A 15,393-nucleotide genomic window follows, 5' to 3' on the forward strand; every position below is an offset into this window, starting at 1 on the left:
CCTCTCTCTTACACGAAATAGCTTCAATTAATACATCAAAATGACCCTTTTTTTGCGGATTTGGCACCGTGAATGGGTTCTACTTAGCTAGAGGAGCCAAAAGACACCTCGATCTACTGATGGGGTAGCTTGTGGTGGTTGTGGTGAAGATTTTGTTGGAGCATTTTTTCAGCTCATTTGTGGAGGTTGTGGAGGCGGAGGTGGAGGTTGTGGCGGTGGTGGAGGTGGAGGTGGTGGTGGAGGTGAAGCTGCGGGAGTTTGGTGGAGTTTTCGGCTCCGGTTCCGGTGATTGAAGGCCGCCGTTCGTCGTTCGCGCGCACGCTTCAAGGGTATATTTGAGCAAACATTTATTTTTTGAAGTTGCGTGCAATTATTGTTATTTGCTCGAGTAGTAAACGTAAATATTTAGGTGGTCGTGGTGAGCATTTTATTTTCCCGTTTTGGTTAGCATTTTATTTAGATGTCAACTAATTGGTTGCGTAAAAATGTGTAGTTGCTCCGGTAATATTTCGGACTATATGAATATTATTTGCTCGAGTAGTAAACGTAAATATTTAGGTGGTCGTGGTGAGCATTTTATTTTCCCGTTCCGGTTTCGGTGAGCATTTTATTTAGATGTCAACTAATTAGTTGTGTAAAAATGTGTAGTTGCTCCGGTAATATTGCGGACTATATATGGATGTGTACTATTTAGGATTGTCAATATTTGTAGTTGCTCCGGTTAAATCCGTAATATAGGCAGTCAGTGAAATATTAAAATCTTTCGTGGTGAGCATTTTATTTTCCCGTTCCGGTTCCGGTGAGCATTTTATTTAGATGTCAACTAATTAGTTGTGTAAAAATGTGTAGTTGCTCCGGTAATATTCCGGACTATATGTGGATGTGTAGTATTTAGGAGTGTCAATATTTGTAGTTGCTCCGGTAATATGTGGATGTGTAGTGCCTAATATTTGTTAGTGCGGGTATTTTAAGTTGTTGCTTAATAATTGTATTTCGTTGTGAAAAAAAAATAGGTGAGCCGAGATGTCTGATGTAGTGAACATCAGATTTTACTACGGTCCTGGTACTGTCCAAACAACTGAGATGGGAGCTGATCTGAGTGAATTTACTCACATAGATGTGCCAATGAGCGCACCTCAAACATGGTCTGTCAGTCAGTTGAAAGAATGGATTGCGGCAAGTTTAGGTCTTGATACTGAAACACACACCGTCGGTGTTCATGCATTGTGGACACGGTCAAGTACAATAATTTACTTTTATTTGAGGCCAATAGAGCGAGACTCCGATTGGGTGCGGTGGTTACAAGGTTGTGAACGAAGGGGATGCAATCCTATTGCTTTAGTGCTTCCCGTCGTGAAGGGGGTCACTGCACATGAAGACCAAGGTGGCAACGATCCTGGGCAGAGCAGTGTAGGTAGGCGGCTATCTATGTCAAATGCTGGAGATGATGGTTACGAACAAGGACAGAGCAGTCAGGTAGAAGGAGGAAATGCTTATGGTTATGAACCAGGGCAGAATAGTCAGGTAGAAGGGGAAAATGCCGATGGTGAATACAATGGCGAGGTTGACGCTGACGAGGTAGATGGGCACATGCAGGACCAGATGGAAGAAGAAGACACTGATGTTGAAAGGGGTTATGCCGATGATTCTGGCGAGTCAGATGAAGAAGAAAATGCAGCGGAGGTCCCGAATCCTGCATGGTGGAATCATGACTTCTCATCTGCAATGACCGTGAATGATGGACATGATTCAGCCTGGCAATATCATCAGAACAATATTGCAACGGGTGCTATGTCCACCCCCTCCTGAACAACCTGGCAGTTCATCGTGGCAGCATCCACAGCACTATGGTCCCACGTCGAGCTTCGTGTTTTCTCCACAGCCACAGCACCACGGTCCCTCGTCGAGCTTTGTGTTTGAGCCAGAGCAGCCGTCACAGCCAGCAGGTGTGTGTCTTCATATTTATTGTTTTCAATATTAGTTCAGGCGGCATCAGACTTCATGACTTAAAGTTCCGTCGTGCAGGAGCCTATGGATATCATGCGTCTATGTCGGCATCACATGATACGTGGGGGAGTGATCATCATCCCGAGGATCACATACAGGCTCCGATGTCGCAGCACACCCACTGGATGAACATGTTTTCGACTCCTCCACCAGGCCCCACACATGATACACAGCATGACCAGGAAGAGTCTGAGATTGCACCGCGTCCCATTAGGGCACCTGACAGATGGGGATGGACGCCGATTCCAGATCCGCCTCCCCGCCATGCCAGACGTCGTCACTGACGCTTCTATCTATCAGTACAGACATTACCATCTATTTATGTGTGAGACTTATGTCTATTCTATGTATGAGACAAATGACTATGTACTTATGTATGAGACATATGCCTACTCTATTTTAGTACTATGTTATCCGAACTACAACATCATATTTAAATAGAACAGAATGCTCGTACAACAAGACAGTACAAACAACTACATAGAACTACATCTAAATTAAACGGTACGTACGAGTGAACTTACAACATACAACATAAAACTACATGAAGTCATCATCGTCATCCTCCATCGATGCAGAACTCTTGCCCTTTGACGATGAAGAACTCTTGCCCTTCGACGATGAAGAAACCTTGCCCTTCGACGATGAAGAACTCTTGCCCTTCCAAGATGTAGAACCCGGAAGCGGTGGCATGAAGATATCATCTTCGTCCTCGCTCTCCTCAATCCATAATAATGGATTATTTGCTGAAAGCCTTCTGAAAGATTCACTCTTCGGCACCACCACCTTCTTCCACCTTTCATGTATCCTAAAAAGTTCTTTACGTACCTCTTCATACGTCCTTTCAGGCCACCCAGACCTACGTAATTGGTGACCAACTCATTCATTATGGTGTCACTACCGGTGAGTTCGTCCCATGGAACTATCCTATTGTCCATCCTGAAATCGGTAGCTAGGCTCAGAAGAGTCCTGCTCATCCCAGGGTGAAAACTACGATCGAAAGGATAATGGGACATCTCAAATAAACTACACTGGAATGCTTATCCACCTCCGTCTGAAGGGGGTTTTATAGGTAGAGAGGAAAAAATGGTGGGAAAGAACGACAACAGTTGGCGGGAAACGAGTGGTGGGAAAGAGTTGACGGGAACATATGGCGGGAAACGAGTGGTGGGAAAGAGTTGGCGGGAACATATGGCGGGAAACGAGTGGCGGGAAAGAGTTGGCGGGAACATATGGCGGGAAACAGGTGGATGAGAAATGGGTGGCGGGAACGAGCTGGTGGGAAAATATGTCATAGTTTTTTAAAAAAAATCGTACGGGTCAAAAAAAAAGTAATATGGTATGCATGCACCAGTCGGCCTACAGCAGGCCAATTAGTCCCTGTCGGCCCACAACTGGCCAATTAGTTCCCGTCGGCCCACAGCAAGCCGACTGGACCTTCCGACTGGACTTGGATCTGGTGGCCGACAACCCAATCGGCCTGCAGCAAGCAGATAGGAACCCAGTCGGCCTGCTGTGGGCCGACTAGGACCAGTCGGCCTGCTGTGGGCTGACGGTGTATTATTTTTGAAAATAATTTTTTACGCGTAATATTTGTGCAAATTAATTAAAAAAATGTATTATTTAAAAAAAATTAGCTAAGTAATGCACGATCGTTTTCTCTTCCGCATGGGTCCAAAACATTGGAGAAACACTAGCAAAGTTGCGATGCTCGGTTGCCCGACGTCGTACGTTCGCGGGAGCAAAAACCATCGTCGTCATGGCGCGGCTGATTGTGTCGCCCCAACGAACTGGCGTCACCATTTGGCGAGACGTTTGAAATGGGTGGCCTAATTTGGTTCACACTTCACACCATCGCCGTTGACAGGCCAGTAACGAAGCGCACTAATTGAAATTGATTGCCTGATGTTAGTTGCTGAGTACTACTTCAGACCTAGGACTTCAAATGGATTGGAAGGCCATCATGCCGAGTTGTTAATAACTACTAGTAGAACGCCCGTGCGTTGTTACGGGCTACGATCCATACAAATAAATCACAGAAATGGTCATATCCAAGGTCAAATCTTATTTCTCCCTCATATGTCCTAACATGTTAGGACATTAAGCAAGCTCCCCAAAATTTAACCGTATGGATACTCCGGACGCCCCCAAATCCAACCCATATGTTATCCCAACATGCGGTCCCAACACGAAAACCCCACCCCACGACGCACACTTCCCTTTCCTGCCTTACCGCTCAGTTTCCCATCTTAGCAGGTGATTTCTCGCTGGGGTCTTCTCCTTTAAAACCGGATAACGCTCACCTCATCTTCGCCATGGTGCCCTCTCTCTTTCACACGATACTTATGGACCGCTCGCTCATGCAGTTTGCTGCAAAGAATCTCACATGAAATGTTATACATATGTCACATTGGTTCACTATCCTATCTATGATGTCGTGACAGTAGTTTAGAAACTCTCCTAGCACTCCAAATACCGGCAACAAAATCTCCAAATATATAGCATCCGAAGCTACCATGAAATAGGACACTAAACAACATTTGCAGCAAGCAATCAATTTATGCACCAAGCACACTGAGCAGAAGCAACAAGCTATCAAGATTTTTTCTACTCACAGAACTGACAAATGTGACTAACTCTGTAAGAAGCTTTGCCTTCAGAACCTAAAAATGGTATAGTCCCATCACTATTTCAGCTGCTCTCTGATCTCAATAGAAAACATGGAGATCGTCTAAAAAACAGAGTACACTTTGGCTGCACTTAAACAAGCTTGCTAAAAAGAAACTTCTCAGGTGACGTAAGAAAATATAAGTAACTTCCACTTGACAGTCGCATCATTTGATATATAGATTTTCAGTTAGCATGGCAAGTGAAGTGAGTCTATTGATTAAATTACATAGTTCATTGTTAAATGGTAAAACACAGATTTAGAAGACTTGCCAATGCACATCTGTCAAATATGCTACTGTATACTTATGTGAGCTGCCAATGATCATCATCATCTGTCAAATATACTACTGTATACTTATGTGAGCTGCCAATGCTCATCTCAAGAAAGGATTGTATACCCAAAAGACCAGACCTTATACGGGAGTTATTCTATGAAACAATTTCAAAACGGCTCACCCTGTATCCACTGCTAGTAGTGTCTATAAAAGAGCTCTTTTCCCCTACATCGGCGAGTTAATACTTTGATCTCTACCAACTGGAAGCACAGATAACTATATTTAAAAACAGGGACATCTGCTATCTTCATGAGTAAATAAACAGTAAAAAAGCAGAGGACCAAACCCAAATATTTTCATGAATGTTACAGATCATTTTTGTTAATGTGTAAGTACATCAAACATGTTCCAACAAGCTGGAAAATTGCAGAAACATACAAATGATCAGGCGAATATTTGAGAGCATTAATTTTGATCTCCCTCCTTATTGATTAGTAGACAGAATATAACATTCAATCTTTCCATGTGCAGCTGCTGGCAACCTCTGTCATTTAGTGAAGAGGTGGTAGCTGTGGTGTCAGCAAAAAAATAAAAATAAAAATGCATTGATGTATTGCAAGTTTCTTGAGACCAATATAATAGCTTTGAAGATTTCCTACACAAATCCCGGCCTCATGGCATTCCAGACGGCCTATGTAGATGAAGCAAGTGCAACCATATCTTGTAAAAGAAAGATATATCAGCTTTGCAAAGGTACTCCTGAAAATATCTCAATTAAAAATACACATCTCTCTATGGTTCCACCTTCATCATAATGTTACAGTCCTCAAGAATTTAAAGAGAAAGAAAGGTTTCCACTTATACTCCTCTTTTTATGTGTTGTGTCGTTCTATTAGTCCACTGCATATGGAATATATTCTGTGCTTCGACATATTTCCTGGTAATATGGAAGAAAGAAATATATTACAAAAATCATCCATATGTCAGTCAAAGGCTGAACAATTACTATTATGAAATAGAACAATATTAGACGTGATGGAAGATGGTTTCAAAAACACCAACGACACGCACTCGTATTTTAAAGTCTTCATAGTATAGAGTTATCTCCCTGCAAGTTGTGTGTGCTACTTGGATAGCACCTACACATGGGATTATATATTCAATCCACATAATCAGTTCGTCTGCTTCTATAAATTAAGAATTGCATAAAGAAGTATGTGTCTATCTAGTAGTACTCCCTCCGTCTAGAAGCGAACAAAAGCAAGCACACAGGTGATGCCTATTTCTTTGCAACAGATGTGTGTCGCCTGATGCAATGTGGGGAAAACAATATGTATATAGTGATTTTACCTCAATAGATATTTTGGTAGCTCCACTCCATAAGTATGAAATTCGTGATGTTGAAAACCTGAAAAAAAAGGAAAATAATGATCTCGGTGGCAATTGTGTCAGCTGATGAATAGGTACGACAGTTATTTGAGGATTACAACTATTCTCTCCCATTGAACAATGGCTTGAATTCTTTCAAGAGAGAACCATACAGTAAAAAGCTTCAGAACACAATGTACTCTGAATCAGATCATATTCAGGCCATATACATCGAGCTTATAGCCTTATACTACCAAAAAATCAGCTAGAAACCTAGCAAGTATCTTCAAGGATCAAGAACTTGAAAGAGGAATAATCATGTATCAGGGTATCTTTGTTTTGAAAAGAACACATCCTGTGTGGAATGTGGCTGGTAACATGTGCTCATTGTTCAGGGTGTGTCGAGATCTGCAAGTATTAGCACAAGAAACTCTTCAGTTGTAACACAATCTACCAATGCCTGAAACAAATAGAATTATTGAAATGGCCTACCATCAAATGTGTTGAAACCTAATGAATCTAAATCTAACAATGTCATTCTTGTGAAATATCATCAAAAAATAGTTAATATAATAAATAAGATAAGTAGACACACTGAGCAAAACATGAGAAATATTTTGCTTCTCGTAATACAATGATCAAGATACAAATGCAATGATTAGAGGGGACACAAAAAAGGCCTTGGCATTAACTCATATGAAGTGAAATAAATAACAGGTTTGTGTTAACACTCCAATCTGATGCATAAGAACTCTGAATTAAGCATCACCAAATCGAGAAATACTTGGTTCTATAGTCCCATGCATGAACATTTCTACACTTTCAAGTTTTTGGATCAACGACACTAAATAAACAGAGCATCTAACAAAAAAAAACATCATGTTACAAAAGCATTTCCCATGTCTTCTGTTATTAGGTCTATACAGGATAGTATTAGTCCAAAAAAGTGAAAGAGTGTAATGAGAAGGTCTAGCAAGTATATATATACTTTTGCTAAGCTGTGAATTTATGGTTACAGAGAAGATCCTAGAACTGTAGAGTCAACTCACAGAAAAGGGAGCCAAACAGGGAAAGCCATCAGAGACAAATAGTCCTTAAATCATCCTTCAGATAGCAATGTTGGAATTGATATACATATTGTAATAATTTCCTTTAAACTGCAGTTTTTTAAAATGAGCTCATTTACTGTCGGCTTGTCATATTTAGGTGCAGTCAAAAGAATCCAACTCAAAAGCTAGCAAAGCTCCATCCTGGATACGACAGAGTACGGGCATATTTAAGCATTGACTGCTTGATCAACTGTGGCTTGTTAAATATTAATTGTACCTAGTTAAATAGTAATTGTCCCTACTTACATGGTATAAGGAACACTTTCTCAACAAATGCAATGCTTCGGTAACTATAGACCATAATGCTTCAGTAACCACACAGTTTTTCTCTGTTTAGTTGCAAGAACAGGGCGAGTAGAAACTTTTTTTTGCCTTCATTACCTCGCAGACTGAAATAGAAAGTGAGGCACCCTGACTCGATGTTCCTGAAGGCGCCCTCGCTATGGCCTAGTTCACCCTTCTCAGGGCCAGGAGTAAAACCACAACTTGCCTCCTCAAAATACCAGCAGCACCAACTCATCAGGCATGCATGCAGGATAACAACATATCATTCAGAGTTCAAACCAAGTAAACAAACATATGCATCAGGCACTGGTGCATCCAAAGTTTAACTCTATTCTCCTCCCATTTAATGGATGAGGCAAATCTTTTGCCTCCGTTTCGAAAAAAAAAGTTTAACTATATCAAGAGCTAAAAACAATTAGCATGTCATATATGGCAATCTGTAAGAGCTAAAATAACAGCCATATAGATACCAGACCTTACTCCCTTACAAGACAGCGTCATAAAAAACTCTTAAATCAGCACCAGGATCAATTCATCACACCAAACCAGTCATCATGAACTGATGATACTTGGGGTAACTTGTCCAAATGAAAATAAAATTAAACCATGGTGGTTCAGTTTCAAATAAAAAGTGCATATATCAGTTCGAAGTGGACTCGCCACGCGTTGACTGAAAAATAACTCATGTGCCAAGAAACATAATCTTACATCTGACTTTTAACAGTTTAGCTGACAGCAAAATGGCTCATTCAAATCAAGCAAATATCTAAGATGCAACCTTTATTTGTCATCAAGCACTGAAGAGCTTGTTGCGCATAGATTGATGCCCAGGAGAAACAGAGGGGGCTAAAAAACACAACGCTCAGTGCTTGTAGATCTGGCCATAATAATTGTGAGGTGTGCTATTATGACCACCACAATACCATGGGTGGAAAAGCCACTTAAACTTTCAGTTTAGAACAATACATGAACGAGCTTTCTAACTTCTAAACTATGCATGCTTACAAAACTAAAAACCATACATGACCACAAGTTTGCTGCAACAAATTCAAGAAGAATTCGCCACAGCAAACTGAACCTGAAAGATAACCGATATATATGATCCATGTTGTAGGACACCGTACACAACAAAAAGGAAATGAAGTACGTACTATTATGCATCTGAACCATATTGACTACTGATGTAACCTGTGTTGATGAATCTGAAAAGGCTGCGACTTGCTCGGAAATTCAAAGTGCGTCATAACAAGCTTGATGGTCGGCCGCACACACTCTCGAAGGCGACCAGGGAGAGGTCGATGCAGGTGATGCCGCCGCCAGCGAAGCCAGAAGTTCCAGCACATGTCGCTAGTTGCCGCACCTGACCTCAAGGATCTGCAACACATCAACCCACAACATATGCTCAAATCAGTAAATGACAGAGAGTCCCACACGAGTGATATCAAGAATTAGTGGTGGATGCAGCTTCCAGAACGTGCATCAAGTGAGCGAGTTCCAAATCATCTAATCACTTACAAAGAGAACTCTGTCATGTGACTGAATACCACGTCTCAAAGATGACCATGTGGGTTGAGGCACGAGCAAGGGTGAAGGCACCATTGTTTTGACCATGCTGTGACAAAAAGAGTGATGGGAAATTAGGAGCACAAGCAAAGGTGTTTGGCTAAATTCAAGAAATCAATCCAAATCATAGAGTGGGGAAATTAATCTAATCTTGTCAAGGAAGACTTCTCCAACTCCTTCAAAGACTCCTGCAACTTTTGCTCAGGGGCTTCACCATGCCACCAACTTCTTCAGGTGCCAACAACATGAACAGATAATGGGGTGGGAGGAGGAAGGGAACAGAGAAGGAGGAGGGAGAAGGGAGAGGAGAGAAGAGGGGGAAAGAGGAAGGGGTGGAGATACCTGTGATAACGGGGAGGCGGCAGTGCGGGACGGGAAGACTCGCCGCCGGCGGGCAAGATGAAGAGCTGGCGGCTCCAACCCTAGCTTGCGCGTAAGAACTGCAACCGTCACACACAACCAGGGCATCCATCGTCTACCGTCGTGCTCCAGCGAGCCGGCGACCGAGGGTTGCCTGGAGCGGAGGTGGAGGCGACCAGAGCCGGCGGCGGCGCGGCGCCGAGGTTGGTGTGATGGCGAGCTCGGGCGTTGAGGCGGCGGGGCAGAAGCTGCAGGAGACGGCGGGGGGACCTCGAGGCCGAGCTCAGGCCATGGCTTCCCTGGCTCCAGAGCCCGTGGCGGCACCGGATGCAGCGGCGGGGCGAGGAGGAGGCCGGCCGTCGGGGAGGCAGGAGCTCCTCGTCCCCTCGATCCAGATCGGGATTGAGGAGGGAGCAACAGGGGCGCGAGGGAGCGGGCGATAGGTTTAGGTTTTTTCGTCGCTGGTTAACCTTCGTAGGTCTTTTTTCGTTGGTTAACCTTCGTAGGTCTATTTTTTTGTACGTGGATGGGTGCGGGTTGGGGCCTCAGGAGGAGGTTTTTTTGGTTTCTGGTGGATAAGTCAGAGGTGGGAGGAGGTACCAAAAAAAACCATGTGAGGTGGGACGAAAAAAAACCTGGAAGCGAGACTACCAACTGCTCCATTAGGAGTAGAGATATATAGTACGACCTGACCATGACCAGCACGCGGCAAGATTTTTTATTTTTTATATATTGTTATTATTACATATATATGTCAGCCTTGTACTTCTACGCACTCTTAAGTTTTTTTTAAGGACGCCAATGACGTAGTATTATATTTCTATAGAGAGATGCAAAGTAAAGCATCTACAAGAGGCGGCGCGTCACGTGGGCAACACACACATCTACACTCACACCTTACACCTCCAACATGGACTCACAAATTTTCTTCCGCATCCATTCGTGGACAGATGGACCAGTCCGCGGACACTGACATCGGAGCCTGCCATCCAATGATGTCCACATACATTTCAGCAACTTTTTGAACCAACCGAACGAAATTCGTGCATACCGGATGGATTTTGGTATAAACCGGACGAGATTCATGCAAACACTATGGATTTCATATAAACATGAAGAAAAATATTATATTTCGGACATGCTTCAACTAAAAAGCGGAGCTCGTCCGACTCTGTAGGTACAATATATCTAATCTAAATGATCGTTGGCGCCTGTTCCCATGTCCGGCCATGATCCCGATAACTGAAGCTTCGCCTTCTCTAGTTCCGCCTCGGCTCTCCAGCTCCGTCTTCGTAACCTCCGGCTTTGGAGCCCCGAGAAGTGGAGCTGCCGCCAAATGGCTAATCAGCCGACGATGTTCAACTCACTAAGCTTGGCTTCAGGGGGGGAGTGGTGGCCTTCTTGCACTACCCTTCCTCGCTGCCGGTGGCGCCCACAGATGTGCCGCCTTCGTGGTCGTGGCGGCGGGGCGCGGCCTCGGTGGAGCCGGCGATGTCCTCCACGTCGTCACTCTTGCCCCACACCTTGTCCGCCGCCTCGTTGTAATCCTTGTAGGCGGCCTCCAGATCCGCTTAACGTTGGCGGTACTGCCAGCGGGTGAGGCAGATCTCGCAAGCGGAACAGTACGACTCGAGCAACCCCCTGCTCTGTCACATCCACGTCCGACGTGACCTTCCTGCCGGCGTTGAGCTCCTCCTCCGCCTATTGGTGCTCCTGGGGAGTTGTAGATTGTAGGCGGTGTCAGCCTGCGCCTCCCGCTTGGGCATGAGCCTAACGCGATGGTCATGGTGCAATGCACCGGCGAGGAGGGTGGCGGCGACGAGTCCTCGGGCGCGTTCTCCAATGGGATGTCGTCGGCCTCCGGTTGCCTACCGGTCTACCAGCCGGCAGCAATGGCGGCCATCTCCTTCTTCTGCTCCAGAGACAGTCTGTCCCAGAGAGTTTTGGAGCACGAGGAGGCCATGGTGTGTGTGGTGCGGAAGAGGACAAAGGGACCGAGGAGGATGAATGCAGCTATGGCCAGGGCTACACTTCATAAAGCTGGCGAGGCGGCAATGGTGGGCGACAGAGGGACGCACAGGTGGCGCCGAAGTAGGTTCATGGACAACAATGAGTCATTAATGTGGGCGACAGACGGAACAGATGGTGGTCTCATTTGAACGCAGAGCAGTCGCGTGCATTGGGAAGCGGCGCTCTCTCGGGCGCCAATGAGAGGTCGCGTCCGCTCTGACCGAGCATAAATGCGACACTGATGCTCTGGAGTGGCGCTGACCGTTTCGGGTGGGAAGCGTGCGCGGGTGAGAGAGGGGATTTGGGTGCGCCAGGCGGTCAGACGCGGGCGTTGCAACGGTCCGGATGCGCGTAAAGTCCCCCATATTTTCTCCGGTTTATGGGAGAAACTGTGTCTGAACCGCTTGACGGATCGATACAGACCCGCCTTGGACGACACAACATGTCCGCACGTATGCGGGCGCTTTAAGAGTCGGGTCATGCCCTCAGAGCAACTCTAGCAGGCCCCTTATACTCGCAAACTGTAAACATGGTGAAAGGATCGATATAGTTGACTAGAGGGGGGGGGTGAATAGGCAACTAACAATTTTTACCTTTTTTTTACCAAATTAAACTTTGCATCAAAGTAGGTTGTCTAGATATGCAACTAAGTGAGCAACCTATATGATGCAACAACAACAAGTACACAAGCAAGCAAGGGATGCAACACAAATAAGCTTGCACAAGTAAAGGCACGAGATAACCAAGAGTGGAGCCGATGGAGACGAGGATGTGTTACCGAAGTTCCTTCCTTTTGAGGGGAAGTACGTCTCCGTTAGAGCGGTGTGGAGGCGCAATGCTCCCCAAGAAGTCACTAGGGCCACCGTATTCTCCTCATGCCCTCACACAATGCGAGATGCCATGATTCCACTATTGGTGCCCTTGAAGGCGGCGACCGAACCTTTACAAACAAGGTTGGGGTTATCTCCACAACTTAATTGGAGGCTCCCAACGACACCATGAAGCTTCACCACAATGGACTATGGCTCCGCGGTGACCTCAACCATCTAGGGTGCTCAAACACCCAAGAGTAACAAGATCCGCTAGGGATTAGTGGGGGGAATCAAATTTCTCTTGGTGAAAGTGTAGATCGGGGCCTTCTCAACCAATCCCGAGCAAATCAACAAGTTTGATTGGCCAGGGAGAGAGATCGAGCGAAACTGAAGCTTGGAGCAACAATGGAGCTTTTGGGGAAAGAGGTAGGTCAACTTTGGGGAAGAAGACCCCCTTATATAGTGGGGGGAACAATCCAACCGTTACCCCCCAAAGCAACCCCGCAGAGAGCGGTACTACCGCAGGGGTGGGCGGCACTACCGCTGTGGCCAGCGATACTACCGTCCCACCTTGCGGTACTGCCGCGCAGAAAAGGGGAGCGAGGAGCAAAGGGAGGACCTGGACCCAGAGCGGTACTACCATGGTGGTAAGGGCGGTACTACCGCTTCTACTGCCGCAACTAGTGCCGCAAAACCCGACACGAGAAAAGAGCCTTGAGTCGAGGCGGTAGGAGCACGGAGCCGCAGCGGTACTACGGCGGAGGGCTTCAAGCGGTACCACCGCTGTGGAGCGGTACTGCCGCTTGTAGCACTCAGTCGGTACTACCGCTGTGGCCCGCGGTACTTCCGCTGGGACCAAATGATGCACATATGAAGGGGAATGAGCTCTCCATTGAAGCGGAAAGGCACAGAGGGTGTGACAAGGATGTGTACGTGTTGATTCCACCCTAGCCTTACCAAAGCGGACCCCCTCTTGGTAGTACGGTGACTCCTACGAAACTAGTCCACCAAAAAAGAAACGAAAGAGTTGCACCGTCTTGAATAACACTCCGAGGGGAGGGAATCGTCTCGTGCCAAAGGATGAATCCCTGAAAAACTCAACGCACACGATTAGTCCGCAAAAGCATTGTCATCAATCACCAAAACACCTTACGGATAAATAAGCCCTTACAATCTCCCCCTTTTTGGTGGATTGATGACAATACGGGATTTGCACAAACGGGAAAAGACGTAGGACATAAGCAAACCCCACAACTCTAAAATATAGACGGGCTCCCCCTAGATGTGTGCTTTCTGGATAAGTACTTTGGACTGCACGGCACACATACTGGGATCAACACTCCCCCTATATTTTATAGGCCAACAACCTAAGCAGGATACATGAGAGCAGGGTATATAACATGATAAGCATGCAACTCATAATATACCAAAGGACTAGATAGACATAGATAATAATAAGATAAAGATAAGGTAGCATATGTCTCACACCATATGTCTGGAACTTAGGTCTCACTGGCACAAAACCAAACAAAGCAAATGGCGAGAAAACACAACGACACCACAAAGAAACACTCGCAACTCAACAACGACACAAATCCCTAAACTCTCTCCCCCTTTGGCATCGAGACACCAAAAAGGGCAAAGAGTGTTGCTACGGCTCTAGGTGATAGCAAGCTAAGGATCTCGAACATCGTATCCTAGTGGGATCATCTGCACCGCCGTCATCGGTTGGAAACTGCTCGATGTCTAAATCTGTCCACGGGCAGTGCTGCTGAATCCACTCCTCCTCCTTAGTTATCCGGCCCTCAGATCCGATGGCAACGGTCGCACCCAACTGACGCATGAGCTCCTTGTGACGACCCTTGGCCTTCTGCTCAGCCACATGAGTCATTTACTGACCATGAGACTCCATGCAGAAAAGTTTCTTCATCTTGAGCTTGAGCTTCTTTGCCCAAGAGGGCTCTGCTCCAGAAGGCTCATAGTCATCGTCATCATCAGCATCAGCCTCGCCCTCGGTCTCCATGGCAGCAGCAATAGATGGACCCCCTGTTTTAGGGGCCGGGGTGTCGGTGTCAAAACCGGCGGATCTCGGGTAGGGGGTCCCGAACTGTGCGTCTAAGGCTAATGGTAACAGGAGCCAAGGGACACGATGTTTTACCCAGGTTCGGGCCCTCTCGATGGAGGTAATACCCTACTTCCTGCTTGATTGATCTTGATGATATGAGTATTACAAGAGTTGATCTACCACGAGATTGTAGAGGCTAAACCCTAGAAGCTAGCCTATGATTATGATTGTTGTTGTCCTACGGACTAAACCCTCCGGTTTATATAGACACCGAAGGGGGCTAGGGTTACACAGAGTCGGTTACAGAGAAGGAGATCTACATATCTGAATTGCCAAGCTTGCCTTCCACGCAAAGGAGAGTCCCATCCGGACACGGGACGAAGTCTTCAATCTTGTATCTTCATAGTCCAACAGTCCGGCCAAAGTATATAGTCCGGTTGTCCGAGGGGTGAGGGAGTCCTGGACTAGGGGGTGTCCGGATAGCCGGACTATCATCATCAGCCAGACTATCATCGACGGCCGGACTCCAAGACTATGAAGATACAAGATTGAAGACTTCGTCCCGTGTCCGAATGGGACTTTCCTTGGCGTGGAAGGCAAGCTTGGCGATACGGATATGTAGATCTCCTACCATTGTAACCGACTCTATGTAACCCTAGCCCTCCCCGGTGTCTATATAAACCGGAGGGTTTTAGTCCGTAGGACACAACAACCATTACAACAATCATACCATAGGCTAGCTTCTAGGGTTTAGCCTCCTTGATCTCGTGGTAGATCTACTCTTGTAATACCCACATTATCAATATCAATCAAGTAGGACGTAGGGTTTTACCTCCATCAAGAGGGCCCGAACCTGGGTAAAACATCGT

The 15,393-nt window shown here is 45.9% G+C and overlaps 1 protein-coding gene and 1 long non-coding RNA gene across 6 annotated transcripts; one reads left to right on the forward strand and one right to left on the reverse strand.

The window, feature by feature from the left end:
- The first annotated feature begins 250 nt into the window (after window positions 1-250).
- Window positions 251-2,910, forward strand: LOC123116100 (uncharacterized). Of its 2 annotated transcripts, XR_006456934.1 has the most exons (3): window positions 251-329; window positions 1,014-1,946; window positions 2,026-2,910. XR_006456934.1 is itself a non-coding variant. In XM_044537101.1 (2 exons), exon 2 carries the CDS (start codon window positions 1,024-1,026, stop codon window positions 1,807-1,809), a length of 786 nt encoding a protein of 261 aa, XP_044393036.1. In that variant the 5' UTR covers window positions 251-329; window positions 1,014-1,023; the 3' UTR covers window positions 1,810-2,910. The 2 variants fall into 2 exon arrangements, 1 of the variants encoding a protein (XP_044393036.1); XM_044537101.1 differs by having other exon boundaries at window positions 1,014-2,910.
- A 2,631-nt stretch (window positions 2,911-5,541) lies between these two features.
- Window positions 5,542-10,284, reverse strand: LOC123111797 (uncharacterized). Of its 4 annotated transcripts, none has more exons than XR_006454750.1 (5): window positions 9,620-10,284; window positions 9,230-9,326; window positions 6,440-9,088; window positions 6,303-6,360; window positions 5,542-5,889 (listed from the first exon to the last, which is right to left on the reverse strand). It is a non-coding gene; the product is annotated as an uncharacterized lncRNA (long non-coding RNA). The 4 variants fall into 4 exon arrangements; XR_006454749.1 differs by having other exon boundaries at window positions 6,303-6,728; window positions 7,811-9,088; window positions 9,620-10,272; XR_006454748.1 differs by having other exon boundaries at window positions 7,811-9,088; window positions 9,620-10,261.
- Between the last annotated feature and the right edge of the window lie 5,109 nt (window positions 10,285-15,393).

This window comes from Triticum aestivum, chromosome 5B, assembly GCF_018294505.1.
Source record: "Triticum aestivum cultivar Chinese Spring chromosome 5B, IWGSC CS RefSeq v2.1, whole genome shotgun sequence".
Lineage (NCBI taxonomy): Eukaryota > Viridiplantae > Streptophyta > Magnoliopsida > Poales > Poaceae > Triticum > Triticum aestivum.

What these genes read in the sequence shown, in the direction of transcription:
- LOC123116100 (XM_044537101.1), top strand. Translation starts at nt 1,024, where the DNA reads ATGTCTGATGTAGTGAACATCAGATTTTACTACGGTCCTGGTACTGTC.